This window comes from Chelonoidis abingdonii, chromosome 9, assembly GCF_003597395.2.
Source record: "Chelonoidis abingdonii isolate Lonesome George chromosome 9, CheloAbing_2.0, whole genome shotgun sequence".
NCBI lineage: Eukaryota > Metazoa > Chordata > Testudines > Testudinidae > Chelonoidis > Chelonoidis abingdonii.
The window spans coordinates 52,028,644-52,049,087 of NC_133777.1; the positions used below are offsets into that span (position 1 = coordinate 52,028,644).

Below are 20,444 nucleotides of genomic sequence, written 5' to 3' on the forward strand. Positions count from 1 at the left end.
GTTTAATGACCAAAGGGACCCCACCCAAAGGGGAAGAGGGTAAGAACCCGCAGGGGTTGAAAGGGGCTGGGGCTCAGAGTAAGGAGCAAACCCAGACCCGTCACCCGCTTCCCTTCTTTACCACCTTCCCAGGCCACTAGTGGGGCCCTCTGTGCCCCAAGAGCAGGGGGGCAAAGGGTGGCACTTTAGCCCTCCACCAAGAAAAGTGCAGGACCCACCATACTACATTGGCCATCTTGTCACAGGAGCTATATATACACACATACAGAGAACATGAAACGGTGGGAGTTGTCCTACCAACTCTAACAGGCTAATTAATTAGGAGAAAAAACTTTTGTAGTGAAGTTCATTTTCTTGCAGATATTCTCAATACTCAGTACCAGGGTCAAACCTTAAAAGCTGAAGAAGAGGAGTTGGCTATGACATGGACATCCAGCAATCATCCCTCCATAATGCCAACTACAATAAACTTCTGAGCTAAGGGTGAACCATTCAAGGAATATGTTTGCTGATGTTTAAAAGAAAAAGTCACACCAGTAAACTCGTGGAAGTCACTTAAGTACTTGGATTCAAAGACTGTTGAAGTGACAATCTCACTTTTAACAGCAGCAGCTTCTTCTGCTAGTGTAGAAAGAATATTTTCTTCTTTTAGACAAATTCATTCCAAATTGAGAAATCTTATGAGACCTGAAAAAGCAGGAAAGCCTGCTTTTCTTTTCCAGATTATAAACAAACAGGAAAATGAAGGTGAAGACGACTGAGTTAGCTGTAGAAGCCAATATTTTAAGTTTCTCATGTTGACCTGGCTGTCATAGTTGATTTAATTTTTGTTTTAAAAAAATCATTTAACTATTTTAGTTAAAAACAATTAACAAAAACCCCCTCATTTTAAAAAACTTGAATGTTTACTAAATTCAAACATTCATATGCCTGTTTTGTTAAATTGTATGTTTGCTGTTGAAAAAAAATTCAGAATACATAACATTGTTTTAGTTAAATAAAACAATTTACATGTCTGTCTGGTGATGTTCTCCTCCTAATAAAGCATGGCAAGAAAAGCCTCCAAATATTAATGATTAGCCTGTTGAATTGGAGATAGTTTGCCTCCCAATGACTTCATAAATATCTGCTTCAATTGCCTTTAGCAAATGAAATAACCATTCATTCATTTTCTGATACAGCTGTAAAACTAATCTGAAAAGACTTCAAAATAAATCACTTAAAAAAAGTATCATGTGTACCTTCTAAAAATGAAACCTATATCTCTGAGTTGTGAAGAATATGTATTAGCAAGAATGCACTTTTATGTAGAAATCCATGATTAAATCAAGTCTTCCTGACTAGTGATTTAAATCAAATCCACTCTGGGAAATAGTAAAAGGAGAAAATCAAATTTTCAGTAAAGAAACCGACATAGCATCAGTCAACTGAGACTCAGTACTGCATGGCCCTGCTTACAGTAACAAGTATAAGCAATTCTTCTGAGGCAGGTTTTGTACATTTTAGCCCTGCATTAAACAAAAACATGTGCCCCAAGAAGTTATTATAAACAAATATAGGATAGGACAATTTCATGCACAATTAAGTATTAGGACCAACCACCATAGGATAGCAGTCAGTAAAGTATCTTGGATGCTGTTTCAAAGAACCTGGCCATCCGCGGATAAGACCAGTTCTGACTAGTGAGATCAGGAAGTTTATGAATATCAATTACATCCAAAGACAGCTAAATCCCAGATGTCTGTGGAAGTTTGCTGGCTGATTTCTCAACACTGTATGGATATGGATAACAGCTGGACACCAACAGATAAAAGAAGTTTAGCTGTTTAGTTATTATGATTTTTGATTACATGCAAATGTTAAACCAGTGACACTCAGAAATCAGCGTTTCGGGAGCTAAATTAGCCATCATCATTACCCAAGAGACACAGTAGTGTAAATTCATGGTTTCATTTTCTATAATACTATATATAGTATTCTCACAGAAAACAACTTAACTAATTATATTATCACCTTGCATTAAGTTAACAACATAGTTAAAGCATCCTGACTGGTTAATAATTAAAGTCACAGTGTTTTAATATCATGTGCTGCAAAGAGCCACAGGCAAAAAGCTACTTGCGGTTCACAAGCCTCAGTCTGAGTATCACTGTTTTAAACCAAGTGTCAGAAAGGGCTCATTCCAGCCTTGCCCCCCTTAAAATATATCAGCAAGCACCTGCTATTTTAAGTGGGAAAAACTGTGTAACATTTAGCAGGGATCATCTGTTAGAAGTCTGCCTGCACCCATCTGACAATTCCCTGTGATGGCAGGAGACCAACACTGGTGGACACCAGTCCTTCCTTCCCCCACAACCCAAGAACTTTTGACAATCCTCATTTCCCATTATGCAGTCTGACTCCAGGCACCAATACATTAAACATCCATCTAACAAATTAGATTAACAAACAAACAAACTAGCAGCTCTCACTACTTAGTCTATGATGATGCAGTTAGGATCTCTCTTGCCTCTGGAGTAGCAAAACCCTTTAAATGCAGTTTTAACAACTTCCTTTTTTATCAGGAGCAGTCAATCATAACTAAAAGACAACTGACTCAATGTGTTCGCACACGCACAGATGCTATGAGAACCTTTGCTCCAAAAACAAGGTGGCGGCTAACTATCGTGACAGAGCTTACCACCAGTTTTACAGCTTCTCCATCACTATCACGCTCTACCGCCCATGAGTAATTTAGCCTGACAGAAAGTTTATTTTATTTAACTGTATTCACTAATTTTATTGCAATACTTACCATATTTGTAGCTTAATTTTCTTTCCATCTAGTTCTATTGTTCTGATTTTAAAATCAATTCCTGGCAAAGAGAAACATATATTAAGTTTAATGACAAAAGAAAAGAAAATATTCAATTTGCTATTGATTGCTCTGAAATAAGGTACAGGTCATGGTAGGCAAGCAGTAAAGAGTCTGAACCTGTTGCTCTCAAGATTACTCTGCTGATTTTGTACAGAAAACCAGACACTGAAGTTAATGGTGATATGCTAGTTTACACCAGTTCAAGATCTCACCCCAAGATCCTTCTACTTATTTATATTGTAGGACCAAAGCTTTCAGAAGTAGTCACTAACTTTGAGGGCCCAATTAAGAAAGGCCCACTGTCAGAAGTTCTGACTACCCTGAAGTTAACCAAAGACCATGGGAGTCCTGGGTGCTCAACACCGCTGAAAAATTAGGCCTTACAGTACCTCAAACTGGCCTTCTCATATTAGTGGCTACTTCAGAATGAAAGAAGACCAAACTTTCAAATCAGAAGCTGCAACAGAGGGGAAAGGGACTTCATAGCCAAACAAAGGAGAAAAAGTGTTACTCTTATCTGCAGACCAGATATATAGGCTAGTCCATAAATGAGATCTACTCCTATAGATCATGGATATTTATACATTATATACATTTCATGGATTATATGTACACACACACACACACACACACACACACACACACACACACACTAAAAGCACTCAAGGCTCACTTTTCAAAATTTTACCCCATGTCTTGTTTTCTAACAAGTCATAACCTCACAAATGTTGTAAGGAAACGTTACATGTTAGTTCTGTAGTTACAAAAATAAAATAAGTTGCACACACTGACTAAAACTGGCAGTAATTCCCATATAACTTATGGGTAGAATTTTCAAGATCACCTATTAGAGTTTGAGAATATAATCATGAAAACAACAGATCTAGGCGTTAAGACTATGATTTCCAAACTGATTAGTGATTTGGGCATCGTGATTTTTCAATGTCCAACTTGATAACTTACAAATGATGGGTGCTTGGTGCAATCAGAAAATTCAAGCTGTCTGCTACAGTCCCTAGATTACCAATCCATTTTGAAAATCATGGCCCGTTTTCCTAAATACGTTACCAACATTTAATCATGGTCTATGATCCACATGGATTTTCCTCTAATATACATTTGACAATAGCCATTTAATGGGCAACTACATTTAATGAAGAAAATTCTGTTTCTAGCATCAAGGGCTTATATACAGCTAAAAACAGGAAGTGACAGGATTTTTTATATTGCAATTGAGTTTGAAGATTACACATCAGTATACAAATGCATGAATCACTTGAACTTTGACTTACACACTCAGAAGGCGGAAACATTTTGATTTAGTGAAGATGCCACCAAATTGTAGCTGTTCAATATCAGGTGCAATGAAGTGAGGATATGAAATGTAAAGCAACACTAGTTTGCAAGAATGTATGTTGTCACTACAAACATCACATTAATATTTTGATACTGTATGAACTTTTACTGATAACACTGTTTTAACTCTAGTTATAGTCAACTCCAGATATTTTTTAATTAGTCATGATTCATTAACAAGTTTCAAAAAGTTAGTGAAGTTCATGAACTTCACTTTTGTGTCAATTTAGTGGGGCACTCCTGTTACTGATTTTCATGTCCTTACAAGTTACACCCGAGACTACTATAGCTGAAATTAGAAAAAGATATATATTTTCACGTAACATTTGATAGCAGTGTATGTCCCATGCACCCTGTTAGTTTCTATAATCAGAGTCTCTTGTTTATTGGAGAGGTGTGTGTTTATAGCAATAGGAGAGAGAAAAAAAAAGCATGTTAAAAATATGAATAGATCTTAAAAAAAAAAAAAAATCGAAAGTTTCCACATTTGGAAACATTCTGAATGCCATTGCAAAGCCCTTCACAGATGCTGGAATTTAAATTTAAATGTTTTACTAAAACTGAACACACAAATGCAATATCCACTTCTCTTCTAAAAAAAGAATATTATGGACAACAGCAATTTAAGTCAGAGGGTTTTAAGAGTTCCTTATTCATCATCTCTAGGCCTGAAGTTTTAATGCTAATTATAACAATGGTCATGCAAAGGGGGGGGGGGGGAAAGAGGTTCTGAAACTAGTGTGGTTTGAAATCATTAGTTCGCAATGCACAAGAAACAAAACATCACACCAACAAGAGCTGAGTTTAAGATGTTTCAGATAAAGCCCCAGAAGGGGCAGGTTTCCTGAGGAATGGCATATGTTACGCGCTCAAACCAAGCACACTTGTGCCCTAATCCACTCTTGTGAACATTGGATATTCTCTTATGGTTAGTATTTCCCCCCGCGCATATACTACGAATATGAAAAGATTTATACAACCATAATTTGACCTACTCTAGAACTCAGGATTTCTTGGCACAAAACAGCTCCACAGAATCAAAAAAACCACGTTCAATGTATCTGCACTGAAAGTGAAAAATGTTAATCTAAAAACAAGGAACAACAGGTAGTGAGAAAAACCCATGAGCCTCAGTTACAATGAAAAGTGCAAAAAAAGAAAAAGAAAAAAAAAAAAGATCAAATAAGGGGCTGCAGCATTCTGAGAGGCTAAAGTGAACTAGACACTGACATTTCCTTTGTTCACTACAGTAACAGGAAGTGGTGAGCTGCACCCATTTAGCGTCGATCTAGTGACATGTGCTACCACTTCCTGCTGTATACACTGCATGGCTAAGCATGTGCAGCACTTTGGTTACTGAAGACAGGTTATGGTATAACATAGCTGAGGCTCTAACAACATTTCATAGGCTGACATACCAACTCTTAAAAAGCCATTTTCATTTCAGTAACATAGCAGATTTACACACAAACACAGGTTTCCATCCACTGGAAATAAAAAAACCTCTTTTGAAGATTCCATATACTTTTTTAAACTGTAACCAGAGATAAACAAAGCAATGCTGCAACTCAAAGGGGGCACATAACTGCTTCAGCTCTAAAACACAATATGTAGTGTTACACAGCCTTGAAGAAAAACATGTTTGGCTATATACATGCCACTACTCTGCTGGGTGATCTTGGGCAAGTCTTCACCTTCAGGCCTGTTTTTCTCCTTCTGTCAAATAGGGTTAATGATCTTTGGAAAGTGTTTTAAGACTTGCTGATGAAGAACTCCATCAGAGCTAGGCATATCAACTTTTCCAGTAGAACAGGGTATTTATTGCAGGAATAATAAGCTCCCTACCACACAGGCCAGCCAAAACTTAACTAGAAGAAAATCCAACACCTCTGGAAAAGCCTTTCAGATTTGGAGCAGAGAAGAGCGAGTACTGATATTACTTTGGGATTCCATGCCATCATATTTACCCCAAGTAGGGGATTAGAAGAGTAGATATCTTGATCCACTGGGCCCAAGTTCAGCTAGAGGTTTCAGGTAATGTGGTAACATCCCTTTCCTTCCTTTGGGGGAATTATACAAGATTTCGGGGCCTGGTTGACTTTGATAGCATCAAGCTGAATCACATATTTCCACTCTGCATCTTTCAGACACAATGATGTGGATGGAATTGAGCTAGGCACATTGGAGAGAACATGACTATGAGAGCCTCACTGACACAGTGGACAGAGAGCTTAGGGAGCCTTGTAGAAGGTCTTGCCCTCTAGTAGATACCACAAGATCTACAGGTTCTCTTTAAGTTTTGGAACATGAATAAGTTGGGGTGATCACATGACCTGTCTGGCAAGCCATATTAGGAGGCTGTAGATACAAGTCTAAAACTATCAAAACCTCAGACATCTTAGACAAAAAAAAGAGTAATCAAATCAGTTACTCTAGGGCACTTTAGCTAGCTAAGTATTTCAATTGATAGTATACAATTGATTGCATATCAGAAATTAGCATACAACTTCTCACCGATGCTGGTATAATACTTGAGCACCTATTTAGCTATAATACCCAACAAACAGTTAGCAGAAAAGTTTGGTTTTTAACAAACAACTCCACTGCTTCAATTATAATTGAGAAAGCTTCCCTCAAGTTGAGGTCTTTCAAGGAAGATCTGTCAAAAACAGAGGGAAAGGAAAAATATTTTTAAAGTTAAAACCCCCAACTGCCATACTGAAGAAGACTTTCAGACCTTCTAACTCTATCAAAGTGAAACAAGGGGGTACAATTCTTTTTCTTTGCGGTTTATCTTTAAAGAAGTCGTGTAACGCTCTCAACGGAGGTAAGGCAGTGAAACAAAAACAGCCAGCCTCAATCCAACTCTTTATATTCAATAAGTTAATCGGAGTGGAGAAGGCTTTGTAATAATTTGTCATTACAAATTACAAGAAAGATAACTCTGAAGTGGTAGTCAAATCCCATGATTGAGAGAATGTAACTCCTTAAATGACAAAGGGCGAACTCCTGTTTCGACTTGATACTGCAGACACACTCCAAGTACAGTAGACCAGGTCTACACTATAAATTTACTAGTATAGTAATGTCATTTGGGGTATGATTTTTATAGCAACAAAAGCCCTAACTAAGATGCAGTTATTACCCCAGCACAAAAGTGCTTGTGCCAGTATAGTTTATTTCACTCAGGGAATCAGTTTATGCTGCAGCTACATTAGCAAGGTTTGCTAGTACAGCCGGCAAACCTTTTCTAAGGGCTTGGCTACACTTGCAAGTTGCAGCGCTGGTGAGGGGGTTACAGCGCTGCAACTTACTCGGTGTCCACACTTACAAAGCTCAGCCAGCGCTGCAACTCCCTGGCTGCAGCACTGGCTGTACTCCTGGTCTGCTACGGGTGTAGCGAATCCAGCGCTGGTGATGCAGTGCTGCTCATCAGGTGTGGACACTCACTAGCGCTGCTATTGGCCTCCAGGGTATTAAGAGGTTTCCCAGAATTCCTGTCTACAACAAACCGGAAGGTACTCCCCGGAGCTACCAAACACAGCTGCTCTTTGCTCCAGCGAGCGAGCCGAGCTGAGGCTTTGGAATGTTCACAGCTGTTTGCTTGAGGGACAAACAGCAGGGCGGGGGGGAGGAAGTCCGTCGGAGAAGTTGCTTATCTGGTCTGAAGCCTTTTTACATTTAAGAGTGATTGAGAGAGGGGTGGGGGAAATGGCCAGAATTTGCAAGGCAGGGAGCTGTCACAGTGTCTGCTCCAAAAATCCACTCTCTCTGTCTCCCCCCGCTCCCTGTCACACTCCACCCCACCCCCCTCTTTTGAAAAGCACGTTGCAGCCACTTGAACGCTGGGATAGCTGCCCACAATGCACCACACCCAACAGCGCTGCAAATGTGGCCACACTGCAGCGCTGGGAGCTGTGAGTGTGGCCACACTGCAGTGCTGTTCCTACACAGCTGTACGACCACAGCCGTAACTCCCAGTGCTGCACATTTCCAAGTGTAGCCATACCCTGAGTCAGCACCTGCCTTAGATCTGCACGCAGCAAGAGGAACTGCAGGAGCCCAGTCCTCAAGTAATCTGATTTTTCTTTTTGAAGTCCCAGAAAAGTCACAGGGGAGCAACATTTGGGGTTTTACATTTGTGTGGATCAAAGCTAACGATCTAGTAGCTCATGCTAATATTTCATATAGTTCACCATCAGCATCACAGCAGCTGGAACATATCCTGTGAAAATGCCACATCAGTTTTCAGTCTACCCTTTACTCAAGCAGATTTAATCCTTAGTTTCCTATTTCAACAAATCTACAGAGTATTCACATTTAGTAATCCCGCATTGGTGCAGTCTTTATGGGAAGTCAGTATTGTCAGGAAATGGAACCTTCAATGATGCAGGGAAACTGCACCTATCTGTCATGGTGTACGCCGACCTACACTCTACATAGTGTAAACAGTCACAATGCTTCCCATTTCTAGCAGTGGGATACATGCCCAGTAAACTCCTAGCACATAATGTGTTAGATATTTAAAGAGCCAATACTTACTTCTTGGCAAGTTGGTGTAGCAGAAACAAGTGTCCGTGTAACTGCCAACTGTCTGTATGTAAGCAGTGAGGAACCAGTTTTTGATTTACTGATTAAATACTCAAGGCTCAATTACTGCACAGTGCTTGCTCAGAATCCTAGTATACAGCAAAATTGTAAATGGTGGAATATGACATACTTACTGCTCGGTAAATAGCTATTTCTAAGCTGCCTGGTCAGAAAGGACTATGAAAGCATCCTTCGTTTGAGAGAAATAGAAGCCTTCAACAGTGACAACCGATAGCATATTGGAACTACAGCATACGTGAGGATGGCATTTTATTTGTTTTGGGGTGAGGTACTCAACTGCATAAATACACACAGCCACTGTAGTGGAAAGGGAAGGGAAGTTAGGTTAAATATCTATCAAGACTTGTTATTAGCTGTTTGCCATGAACTGCTAGTGCCTCTGGGTACAGCTTTTATGGGATGCTCCTGTGAACTCAGCTGCAGCAACAGCCGTTCCAGTCAAGTAGCTAGTATAACTCAATATATTGCTGTTACATAATAGGTGTATCATTGAACATTTAGAATGGCCATCATAGCTAGGCTAGAAACTCAGTTAAGAACTTCCCTTTGGGATTTCCACAGATTAACAATGTGTAGGCTTAGTGCTGAATTAACATCCCATGCACAGCTAACGTTAGAAGTTGGTTATGGACTTCATATCATTGCTTCTCCAAGTAAAAGCCATTAGATCTTTGTGCATGGTATGTACATATAAATGCAACCCCGGCCTTTTAAATAGGCAGTTTGACAATTCTATTAGGATTCTTGTTATCTCAGACCATTCTCTCCTTATTTTTCTGAAAATGTCAATGGACAGAGACTATAGACCAGAAAAACCAAGAGGATTTTTCAGTGGGAGTTTCCCCAGTATGAAGGGCAGCAATGCTTTACTGCCTATTACCAGAGAATATGGGCTGCAATAAATGGGAAATTACAAGAGGGGAACGGAGTCTCAGAATAGAAAGCTGCCTTCCCCTTTAAGGGATGTGACAGCACTATGATCTAAGTCCACACAGCAGCCTCCAAGTTTACATTGTTTCACCTCTAAGGGGTCTCTGGTCTTTGTATAGCCTTTCCCTCAAGTGCGCGTTTTGTTTTTTTAGGACAGGGTTGAAAAGGCAGAGGAAGACCAGGCTTGCTGTCTCTTGTTAACAAACAGGACAAGCAGTCACTTTTGGGCCACCCAGACGAACACAACAGGGAGGAGAAACTGCAGTAACAGCAAACAAGGGATACCTACACCAGTAAGTTTGTAAGACTTACTGAAACAGGAAATCAGTACCATTAACAAGAGGAGAAATATCCATTGCTGTTTGACTGGAAGGCAGCAAGCCGTGAGTGATTTTTTAAAAAGCTGTACAAGCTCCTGAACATACAAGATTTCCTTACCACTTAGATCAGGGGTCTCAAACTCAATTTATCTTAGAGCCAGTGCCAGTCCTCAAATCCTCCCAGAGAGCCAATGTCATTCATGCCACCTAGAACCCGCCCCCTCCCCCCCAAAAAACCTCCATCCCCCACCTGCCTAAGGCTCTGGGACAGAGTTTGGGTGGGGGAGGAGGTCTGGGGTAGGGGATTGGCGTGCAGGCTCTGGGAGGGAGTTTGGGGGCAGGAGGGGGTATGTGGAGAGGGAGTGCGGGCTCTGGAAGGGGGTTGGAGGTGCGACCCTTACCTGGGGCTCCAAGATGGGGCAGACCAGGTGGCCTCCACGCATTTCTGCCCCTAGGCACCACCCCAGCAATGTCCCATTAGCCGCAGGGGCACTCAGGGCGGGGGCAGCACATGGAGGCACAGCCCTGCCCCGACCCTTGGCTGCAGGGAGGGGCTGGCAGCCACTGGAGCGAGCGAGCAAGCACATGACACTCGGCTCCCCTGCGCTGCCGGGGAGCCTCAGAGCAGCAGATGGGGCCAAGAGAAAGACCTGGCCCCAAAGGTGCTGGAGCCCCGTGGACCACATTGGGAAGGCTCACGGGCCACTGAGAGTTTGAGACTTAGCTCCTGACTTGCATTCTTGCCAAAAAGAGTCCCATCTTATTTGTATAGGGTACAAATGAAGGCTTCAGCCAGAATTTGGGCTCTAGTGAGTTGCATTTCCATTCAACATTGGAAGTTTTCACTTAAAATTAAGTTTCAAGTATTTGCACTTTAAGTCAGCATATTTTTACGGGGGGGGGGATGACAGAGGGCGGGGACATGCTGCAACTAGCATAGCTGTCTTGTGTTTCTTTGGCTCTCCTAAGCAGCCAGAGTGAAATTTACACAAAAAAAAAAAAAAAGTGTCTTAGCGCTTTTCAGGAGAGCAAGATTGTTAGCTTGTTGTATGGGCCTGCTCAGAACCAGAGCACAGTATGAGAAAAGCTACATGCACAAACACAACACCCTGAAGGGTTCTACCCCCAGCTTTTGTATGGGATCAAGTTACAGCTGAAGAACTCTACCACTTGTAGTACAATACTGACAATGTAAAATTAAACAACTTTTAAGGTAGATCTAAGCTTTGGCTTACTTTAAGGAGAAGCAAAAAGCTATCCAGCCTAACCTATTTAGGTTTTATTTATTTATTTAAAAAAGGTCACCCACTACTTTAGCATGTGAACACTATAAATCTACCAATCTAGACCTCTAAGGAAATTAGCTGGGAAGAAGGCTACTGAGGGTCTATCAACCTACTACAGTGGCAGGGATAGCAAAATCCACAAACTGGTTTCTAAGTCAGCTGTTCAAAGATAATCAATTATGTTCTCTCTTGCCACCCCTCACTTTTAAGCTCACAATAGACTGGAGACAAAAATATTGTTGTAGAATTCCTGATGAAAAAATACTTCGAGGATATATGCTCATTACAGGTTCTGCCTTTTGATGACAGCAAGCAATTGTTAGATGTGCACTTAAAATCAGTGCTATTCAGCAGTAACACTAGTGATAGTTTAGATTTTTCTGAAAGTCAAAGTGTGTTCACAATATAGTTAATATTTTTTGCTGATTCTTAAGTGGGCAGATTTGAATTCTGCAAGACTATAGCACACTTCAAGATATTACTAAAGCATGAATCTCAGAACATACTGCTGCCAGTGACATTTGCTTTTAATCATACTTTGAAGAGTTGCAAGTAAGCAATGCTAAACCTTAAGCAGATTCTAATTTACATGCCTTGCTCAGTGCAGGAGTACTAATCATGTGCAGATGTATCTGCACGATTATACACACACAAGTCTTTTGGTAGACAGTTGAAAAGTTCTAATACCTTCCAATCAGATTCCAAGCACCAGACAGCCAGTTGTGTTGCTCTCTGGACAACAAGATATTCAAGAACTCATTACTTGCTACATGCACTCCTCACACCATTTCTAAAGAGTTAAGGATGTCTGCTTCATTCCCTTAAGGGGAAATCTGTAGGTAAAGAGTACATGCCTGCTCCAGGTTAGACTCTCTGAAGCAGATATATATTACCCTAGTTTTGATACATTCTTAGAAGCATCAACTAAGTTGTATTAAAAGGAAAGTTTAAGGGAACATCTTACTCTGCCTCGTTATCGGTCACAAGATATACTGGGCCTATAAAATAAAAAAAGAAGAAGAAATAGTCACCTTACAAAAATTGCATTTATACTAGATCCTAATGGGCTTTGAGTAATCAAGTGGCATGTAAGAAAGTTACAGCATGGGAGGCATAGTCAGAGTATAACAGTGAGGGTGGAGTGCACTTGCAACATCTTAGCGTCATACAGTGCTGAATGCAAAAGAGCGAAGTCTAATCATTTTGAACTTTAACATTTGGGCTTACTCCCAGACATCTGCAAGACATTTGAGACACAAATGCAACCAGTTATTCAGCCTTTTGAAAGTTAAGGACACATGTTTTTGGTGGGTTTTTTTCTTGCGTTTTGTTTTAAAAGAACAGTTCTTACTTCCATACTCTGGAGGACTCAGTAAAATATTCTTTAAAATGACAATCAGCACTATTCAGCCAAGACCAACTTTAGGCACTCCCTCTCTTTCATCTCACTTCGAGCTTGGGCAGCAAGAAAGTCAGGACAAAAACTCTGGGTTCCCACATGATGGTAGATGGAGCAGCTACCACCTAGCCAACACAATAGAGGCCTGATGAAGCTGATATTTCAAGAGCCCTGATCATGGCCATGGTTCAGTGTCTTGAACCCCTCAGTGGAATAGTTTTTCATGAGGGCAGCCTACCTCCCATTCAGCCACATTTATCTCACCTTGCAAGATACTATAAAACCCTCCACTTCATGGAGAAAAAGGTTAAAGGTGGAGTAGGAGGAGACATAAAATAGATATAGTTAAGGCCAATTTAGATAAGATGACAAAGAATGCAAGTATATGTATGTAGAATATGAAAAGATTTCCTACTCTGAAGCACTTGAGACTCATTAACCAGATCAGACCAATGCTTACAATGGAGTGAAGCTAGCTGTAGCTTCCTCTAGCACCTGTCTCCTTGGCTAAGAGAAGCTATCCTACTATCATTTGAAAGAGGAAAGAATCTATCTTCAGTGAAGGGAAGTGACATACTTTCTGTGTTAAGTCTATAACCATCAGCACAGAACTATGATTTTCCCCTCAGGTATACTTGGAAACTGTTAGTCTTTTACACGTCAGTGACCTACAGCACAAACAGGTCAGAATACCATGATCTCAAATCTAGTGTTCAGTGGACTGTCTCATGGTTCAGCTTCTTATTTACACCAGTGATCTTGTCAGGACCACTGCCAAAAGGAATGCATGTACCAAGTGTTTTACTATGAGGAACAGGAGAGGCCCATCCAGAACCAAATTCAGTTTCCAAGCAAGGAGCACAGCCAGGGAAACCTCTCCAAAAAGGTCTTTTGGCAGAAAGAGCTCACATGCCATACCTTGGAGTGACCTTTGCACCAAATCAGACACTGAAAGCAAGCTGAGTCCAGCTTTTAAATTGCAAGCCACAATAGCAGTAGGAACTTTCATTTGGTTGTAACTTTGTTCGACATGAGTCAAAGTTCACTGTCCCCCTTCAGTAACACTTTGTAAAACATGTTTTAGGGTAAGGGTAGTTTAACAAATAGAAGTTTTATATGAAAAACAGGATTTCTGGCCTCTGAACAACTCCCCATAGTGTCTGCAACATTATACTAGTGCATTATAAAAGGAAAAGCAGCTAATCTGTTTTCACTGTATTTTCATGAGCAAAACAGAGTAAGCAAACAGCAACTGGAGAAGTCATCTCAGCCTGAAATTTTTATTTTGTAATAATTTAAGAAAACATTAGCAACAAATAAGTGATTGCTTGTTTGGGGTGTATTGTTTTTAGCTCAATACCCTTTAAAATGGCATCATTAACTTAATCATTTAGAGTAGTCCCTACAAATGCAACATGCAATTTTCATAAGACATTCCAAAGTCAACCAGCTTGCTTCAAACAGTTAATGTATTGTTCAAACAATCATGCATGCAACTGACCTCTCAATAAAATGTTTGAGGATTCCACTTTGAGAAAAGCCCATTGCGTAAGCAGGATGGCATGCAGCACATGAAATTTTAGGTCTTGAACACAGGACACTGGCCTTGAAGATTAGTTCTGTAGAAAATTACTTTTGCGTCAGAGAAGTTTTAAAGCTTTCTGAATCAAGGATTTAACCACATCCTTTAGTGGGCATGACAAGAACTGCCCTCTTGCATCAGAATGGCATATACTGGACCCCAAGTCACAAGTTAATTTGAGACTCCTCCCTCTAGTCAGCTGAAGTCAGGATCACTGCAGAGATACCAGCCTTTGTTTTACATTTTTTTAGGGAAGTACTCAAGTAGAATTGCTCTGAAGCACCTTTTGGTAACAGAACTGCTTGGAAGTCCAGTCCACTCTTCCTGTTCCCTCTTCTGCTTCCTCTCTCAGCAGTAAAGTGACATTTAAAAAGCACAGGCTAAAAGTCATTTTGAAAAGCTGTTTTTTTTGCCTATGATTTCAGTGGTAGTCATGTTAGTCTGTATCAGCAAAAAAACGAGGAGTCTTTGTTAATTGATTTATCTCATTAGACTGATTTAACATTTGGTAAAGCAACCCATATCCTTTCATGTATTTATACCTGCTCCTGTATTTTTTTATTTCATACATCTGATTAAGTGGGTTCTAGCCCATGAAAGCTTATGCCCAAATGAATGTGTTAGTCTAAGGTGCCACAAGGACTCCTTGTTTTCTTTGCCTGTGTTACTCACAGTTTCTGACTATTTACAATCTAAAATTAATTCTTCAACATTTATATATTATTTTTTTACTCAGTTGGGAGGATGAAGACAGCTTAATGTTTCAGTTTTATCTAGTTAATTTCACTTCTGGATCTCATTCTCCTACCAAGTTACAGAATTTGCAAACACTGCAGGGGATTGTTTAGAGACTATTTCCATGGGAACTTTAGTTTCACAGTAACAATCCTGCCTATGTCTGGTTCTGAGCTGTTAGGTTTTTATTTTAGTTTTAAAATAAAAAAGTCACTGAAGCAGGTAGATGAGGGCAATATAAAGAGAAGAACCATCCAAACCATCTATAGGCTTAGCTGAGGTTATAAAGTATGTCAAACTGAGGATATGAAAAAATTATTCTATATCCCACATTTGTAAAGGTCAAGCTCTTGTCTAAGAAATATACAAAAACATATACAGTCATAAGAAATCATATTGACAGACTTCTGACAAGGACTTTTTATGAGGACTTTTAATAAGGCTCAAATAAAATTAGGACCTCAGAAGACAAAATACTACCTGAAAAGTAAATATTGTAATTAGACTTGTGATATTAAAGTGATCCTAGAACACCACAGGTGGCACAACAAAATGGTTAAAATTTGTTACAGACAGCCCCTCAACCTGAAGCAAATACTCACCAGCAACTATACACCACACAACAAAAACACTAAAGCAGGAACCAATCCCTGCAACAAACCCTCTGCCAATTCTGTCTGCATATCTATTCAAGGGACACCATCGTAGGACCTAACCACATCAGTCACACCATCAGGGGCTCGTTCACCTGCACATCTACCAATGAGATATGTGCCAACAATGCCCCTCTGCCATGTACGTTGGCCAAACCAGACAAGCCTCTACACCAAGGGTCAGCAATCTTTCAGAAGTGCTGTGCCAAGTCTTCATTTATTCACTCTAATTTAAGGTTTCATGTGCCAGTAATACATTATAACATTTTTAGATGGTCTCTTTCTATAAGTCTATACTATATAATTAAACTACTGTTGTACGTAAAGTAAATGAGGTTTTTAAAATATTTAAGAAGCTTCATTTAAAATTAAATTAAAATGCAGAGCCTCCCAGACCAGTGGTCAGGACCCTGGCAATGAGAGTACCATTGAAAATCAGCTCAAGTGCCACCTTTGGCACACGTACCATAGGTTGCCTACCCCTGCTCTACACAAAAGAATAAATGGACACAAATCAGACATCAGGAATTATAACATTCCAAAACCAGTAGGAGAACACTTCAATCCCTCTGGACACTCAACAACACACTTAAAAGTGGCAATTCTTCAACAAAAAAGAACTTCAGAAACAGACTCCAACGAGAAACTGCAGAACTGGAATTAATTTGCAAATTGGACACCATCAAATAAGGCCTGAGAAACTGGAGGATGGGTCACTACAAAACTAATTTCCTCTGCTGAATACTCCCTCTTCTATGTCAAACTGTTATGAAACGAGATACCTTGATTACACCTGGCCTCATTAGCACTACAAAAGTATTTTTCTCCCTTGTATCACGCCCTTCTTGTCAACTACGCTGAGAATAAGCCACTTCCAGCCTAACTGAAATTGGCTCATGAGCACTGAATCCACCACTTGGTAGCAACTCCCATCGTTTCATGTGCGTGTAATTCATACCAGGCAACCTGTATGTTCCACTCCATGCATCTGATGAAAGTGGGTTTTAGCCGCACGAAAGCTGTATTCCCAAAGGATAAAAGACATCCCAACTGGAGCAAGCTAATATGTGAAAGATCAGAGGGTGCCATTTAGCCTGGATCTGTAAAAAGCAGCAAACGAGTCCTGTGAACCTTACTACGACTAACCAGACGTATTGGAGCAATGAGTTTTTGATACCACTTCGTCGGCATGCCATGTGAGTCGAGACAACTTCAGAGGCAGTTAGATAAATATGCAAGCAAGAATGCAGACCCGAGAGATATCCGAGGTTAGTTCAATCAGGAGGGATGGGGCCCCGTCTAGCAGCTGAGGTTGAACAACGAAGGGAGAAACTGCTTTTTGTATTGGCAAAACATTCATAGTCTTTGTTAATCCTGAGCTGATGGTGTCAAATTTGCAGAATTGAAAATGAAGCTCAGCAGTTTCTTTTGAAGTCTGGTCTGCTTGAAGTTGTTTTGCTGCAGGATGGCTACCTTAAAATCTGCTATTGTGTGTCCAAGGAGATTGAAGTGTTCTCCTGCAGGTTTTCATATATTGCCATTCCTAATATCTGATTTGTGTCCATTTATCCTAATATGTGAAGATGTTCAGAGGAAACCTCATCCCTTTTATGTTTCAGTATCACACTGAACAAGCTATTGCTCTGGTTTATCTTCACAGAATGTGAATGATCATCAGTAGGACTTTAAAAGTTTACCTGACAATGTAACCCAAAGAAAGCCTGCAAGTCAGGGTCAAAGATACCCATGTCACCAAATCTCTTGAAGTTTAAAGGAATTAACCTGTTTGAAAATGTATTACAATTAATACAGTACTTAATTAGCTCCAACAGCCTTTTAAAGGAGTAGCTCCATTTTTCACTGCATCTCCAAGAGCTAAATATATCACTGGAAACCTTAACTTAGCCCTATACTCAGAGTGTCCTACTAGGGTATACAGATAAACCATTCATGTAAAAAAGTGAAGCCATACAACCAAGCTTTGCGAATCACATCAGGATTGACCTTGGAGACTATAGGTGAAATCCTGCTTTACTGAAGTCAACGGAAGTTAAGTTATGGAGCCAGGGTTTTACCACTTATCTTTTGTAGCCTTCAGCTAATCAGTGTGCTAACTGTATAGCCTTCCAACCCCTTTTGGCAGGAAGAAGACATTTTCTAATCCCTACCACCAATGGAAACACTTAGTTCTTGCAAGAGGTTTGTGCAAGGCATATCTGCTACTGTATCTCTCCCCCATGGCCTCCATTTTTGGGTACTAACCCCAATTAACATCAAATCCTACATCTTTACCTCGCTCAGATCTTGCCAAAGCCACAACAGAGTGAAACTGACGTCACTCTTATCAGTTTCACAGTTGCCAACAGCAATGGATTCCCAATAACACTTGTTAAGAACATAAGAATGGTCATATTGAGTCAGAGCAATGGTCCATCTAGCCTAGTTTCTTGTCTTCTGAGAACAGTGGCCAGTGCCAGATGCTTCAGAGGGAAAGAGATCCATCCATCCCCTGTCAATCAGTCCCAGCTTTTAGCAGTCAGAGATTTAGGAACACCCAAAACATGAGATTGGCTATTAGCCAAGAGGATCAGGAATGCAATCTAATTATTTCTTAACCCGGTAATACTTTTTAGCCTTCACAACATCCTCTGGCAATGAGCTCTACAAGTTGGCTCTGCATTGTGAGGAGTACTTTCTAATGTTTGTTTTAAGCTTGCCACCAACTTATTCATTGGGTGACTCCTGGTTGCTGTGTTATGTGGATGGGTAAAAAACTCTTCCTTATTCACTTACTCCACAACATTCATGATTTTACAGACATCTCTTTTCTAAGCTAAATAGTCCCAGTCTTTTTAATCTCTCCTCATATGGCAGCTGTTCCATACCCCTAATCATTTCTGATACCATTCTCTATATTTTTTCCAATTCTAATATACCTATTCTGAGATGGGATGACCAGAACTGCATGCATAATGCATGTATTATGATATCTTCTGTCTTATCTAGCCTTTCCTAATGGTTCCTAACATTCTGTTAGTTGCTCAATGTGTATCAGCAGGCAAAATGCTAAAACCAGTCATTTTATATTCTGCTGTTTCAACTTGAGAGAAACAAAAGGAGTCATCTTTACAACTATGAGAGGGTTTTTTTGTTTTTGTTTTTTAAAGTGAGATCTAATTGTATAGAATTTGACAGCTGTTCATGAAAGCTTCCTATAGGCCATTATGCAACAGGGTTGTTAGAAAGCTCCAGGGAAAAATACATACATACACACACCCCAGGACCTCAAAGTCCCTTACTACATTCTTTTCCCTGGAGGAAGAACTCCTTCCAATGTGAGGATTTGGGTTTTTTGATTTTGAGTTCAAAGTCAAGAAGCTAAAATGAATGAGGCTCAACTCTATATTCACACACAAGCTTTACACTCATGTAACTTCTTAAAAATAAGGGCGTTACTCCCAATTTATCCCAAATGAGAACTCATCTAACACTGAAACATTTTGAAGACAAAAGTGGTTTGTCCTTGGAGGCTTCAGCAGGAGATTTTGGATGTTTACATAAACAACGTTAATTTGTACTGCAATCTCAAAGATTAAAATCAAGCAATACCTCACTTTAAACACAGAATATGTTCTTCACTATGTGAATCATAGTGTGAACTTCAGCCAACTTTTAAAAAAGAAAGCCAGGTCAAGACAAAATACCACCACTAAAAAGACAGCTTAAAGTGACAAAACTGCAGAACTGTTATTTTCAACTCTTATTAAAACAGGAACAAGACAGTTAGGAGCCCAGATAATAGTAATCACTTTTTTAAAATGCTTTACAATACTTTCCTGATAGCATATGCTAACAAACTACAAGTTTCACATTTGTTCCTGAATTCATTAAGTGTTAGTCTATTCTTAAACAAGAATTGTTTATTCAGAGCAGGCTACCAACACTACTTCAGTCTGCCCCTCTGTTGGTCAAATAATCAGCCAACACATAACCAAGACAGCTCCATCTGCCAGTTAAAAGTGGGGATGAAACAATTAGACATCTGTCATGTTATTTCAAGGTAACACACAAAGACAAAGCGGCAATATCATTTTTAATACAAACCAAGCAACTTCACTCAACATTGATTTGCTCTTATTGTAGAGCATAGAAAGGGAAAGTAGTGTCATTTTAATAATAAAAAAGGATTGTAACCTAAGATGTCCCCTGTACTGATTAATGTACAATGTGGAACATTCAAAGCTGAAGTGAAATACTCTATCTACCTCAATATGTTTATTCACCTGTAATGTACACAGAAGATTGTTTCTCTTTGTCAAGAGAAGTCTCCTAAACAACACAATGCCAAAATTTCCTGCTGACTCAGGCCTCACATTTGTCTCTGAAGCATCATTCTGAATCTTCCTCTTGCCACATATTTGCCTATTACCACCCCAGTAATGTTGTTTGTTTCTCCCAAGTAAGTCTTCACCTCCTCACACTTTGACCAGTCTTCAAGTCCCACTCCTCAGGACGCCTGCACACATAGCCCACTAATGCAAGACAGCACCCTCTCCAGACAGTTTCAGTGTCAGGCCTGGTCTACACTACGCGTTTAAATTGATTTAAAGAGCGTTAAATCGATTTAATGCTGTACCTGTCCACACTACAACGCCCTTTATATCGATATAAAGGGCTCTTTAAATCAATTTCTGTACTCCTCCCCGACGAGGAGT

General features: G+C 39.9%; 1 protein-coding gene across 1 annotated transcript in view; it reads right to left on the reverse strand.

Annotated features, from left to right (window-relative positions):
* Positions 1–20,444, reverse strand: part of RAB8B (RAB8B, member RAS oncogene family) — a 46,915-nt gene that overhangs the window by 15,943 nt on the left and 10,528 nt on the right. Inside the window, exon 2 of the mRNA XM_032765455.2 lies at positions 2,795–2,855. Within this exon, the coding sequence (XP_032621346.1) occupies positions 2,795–2,855 (61 nt within the window). The remainder of the gene's footprint in view (positions 1–2,794; positions 2,856–20,444) is intronic.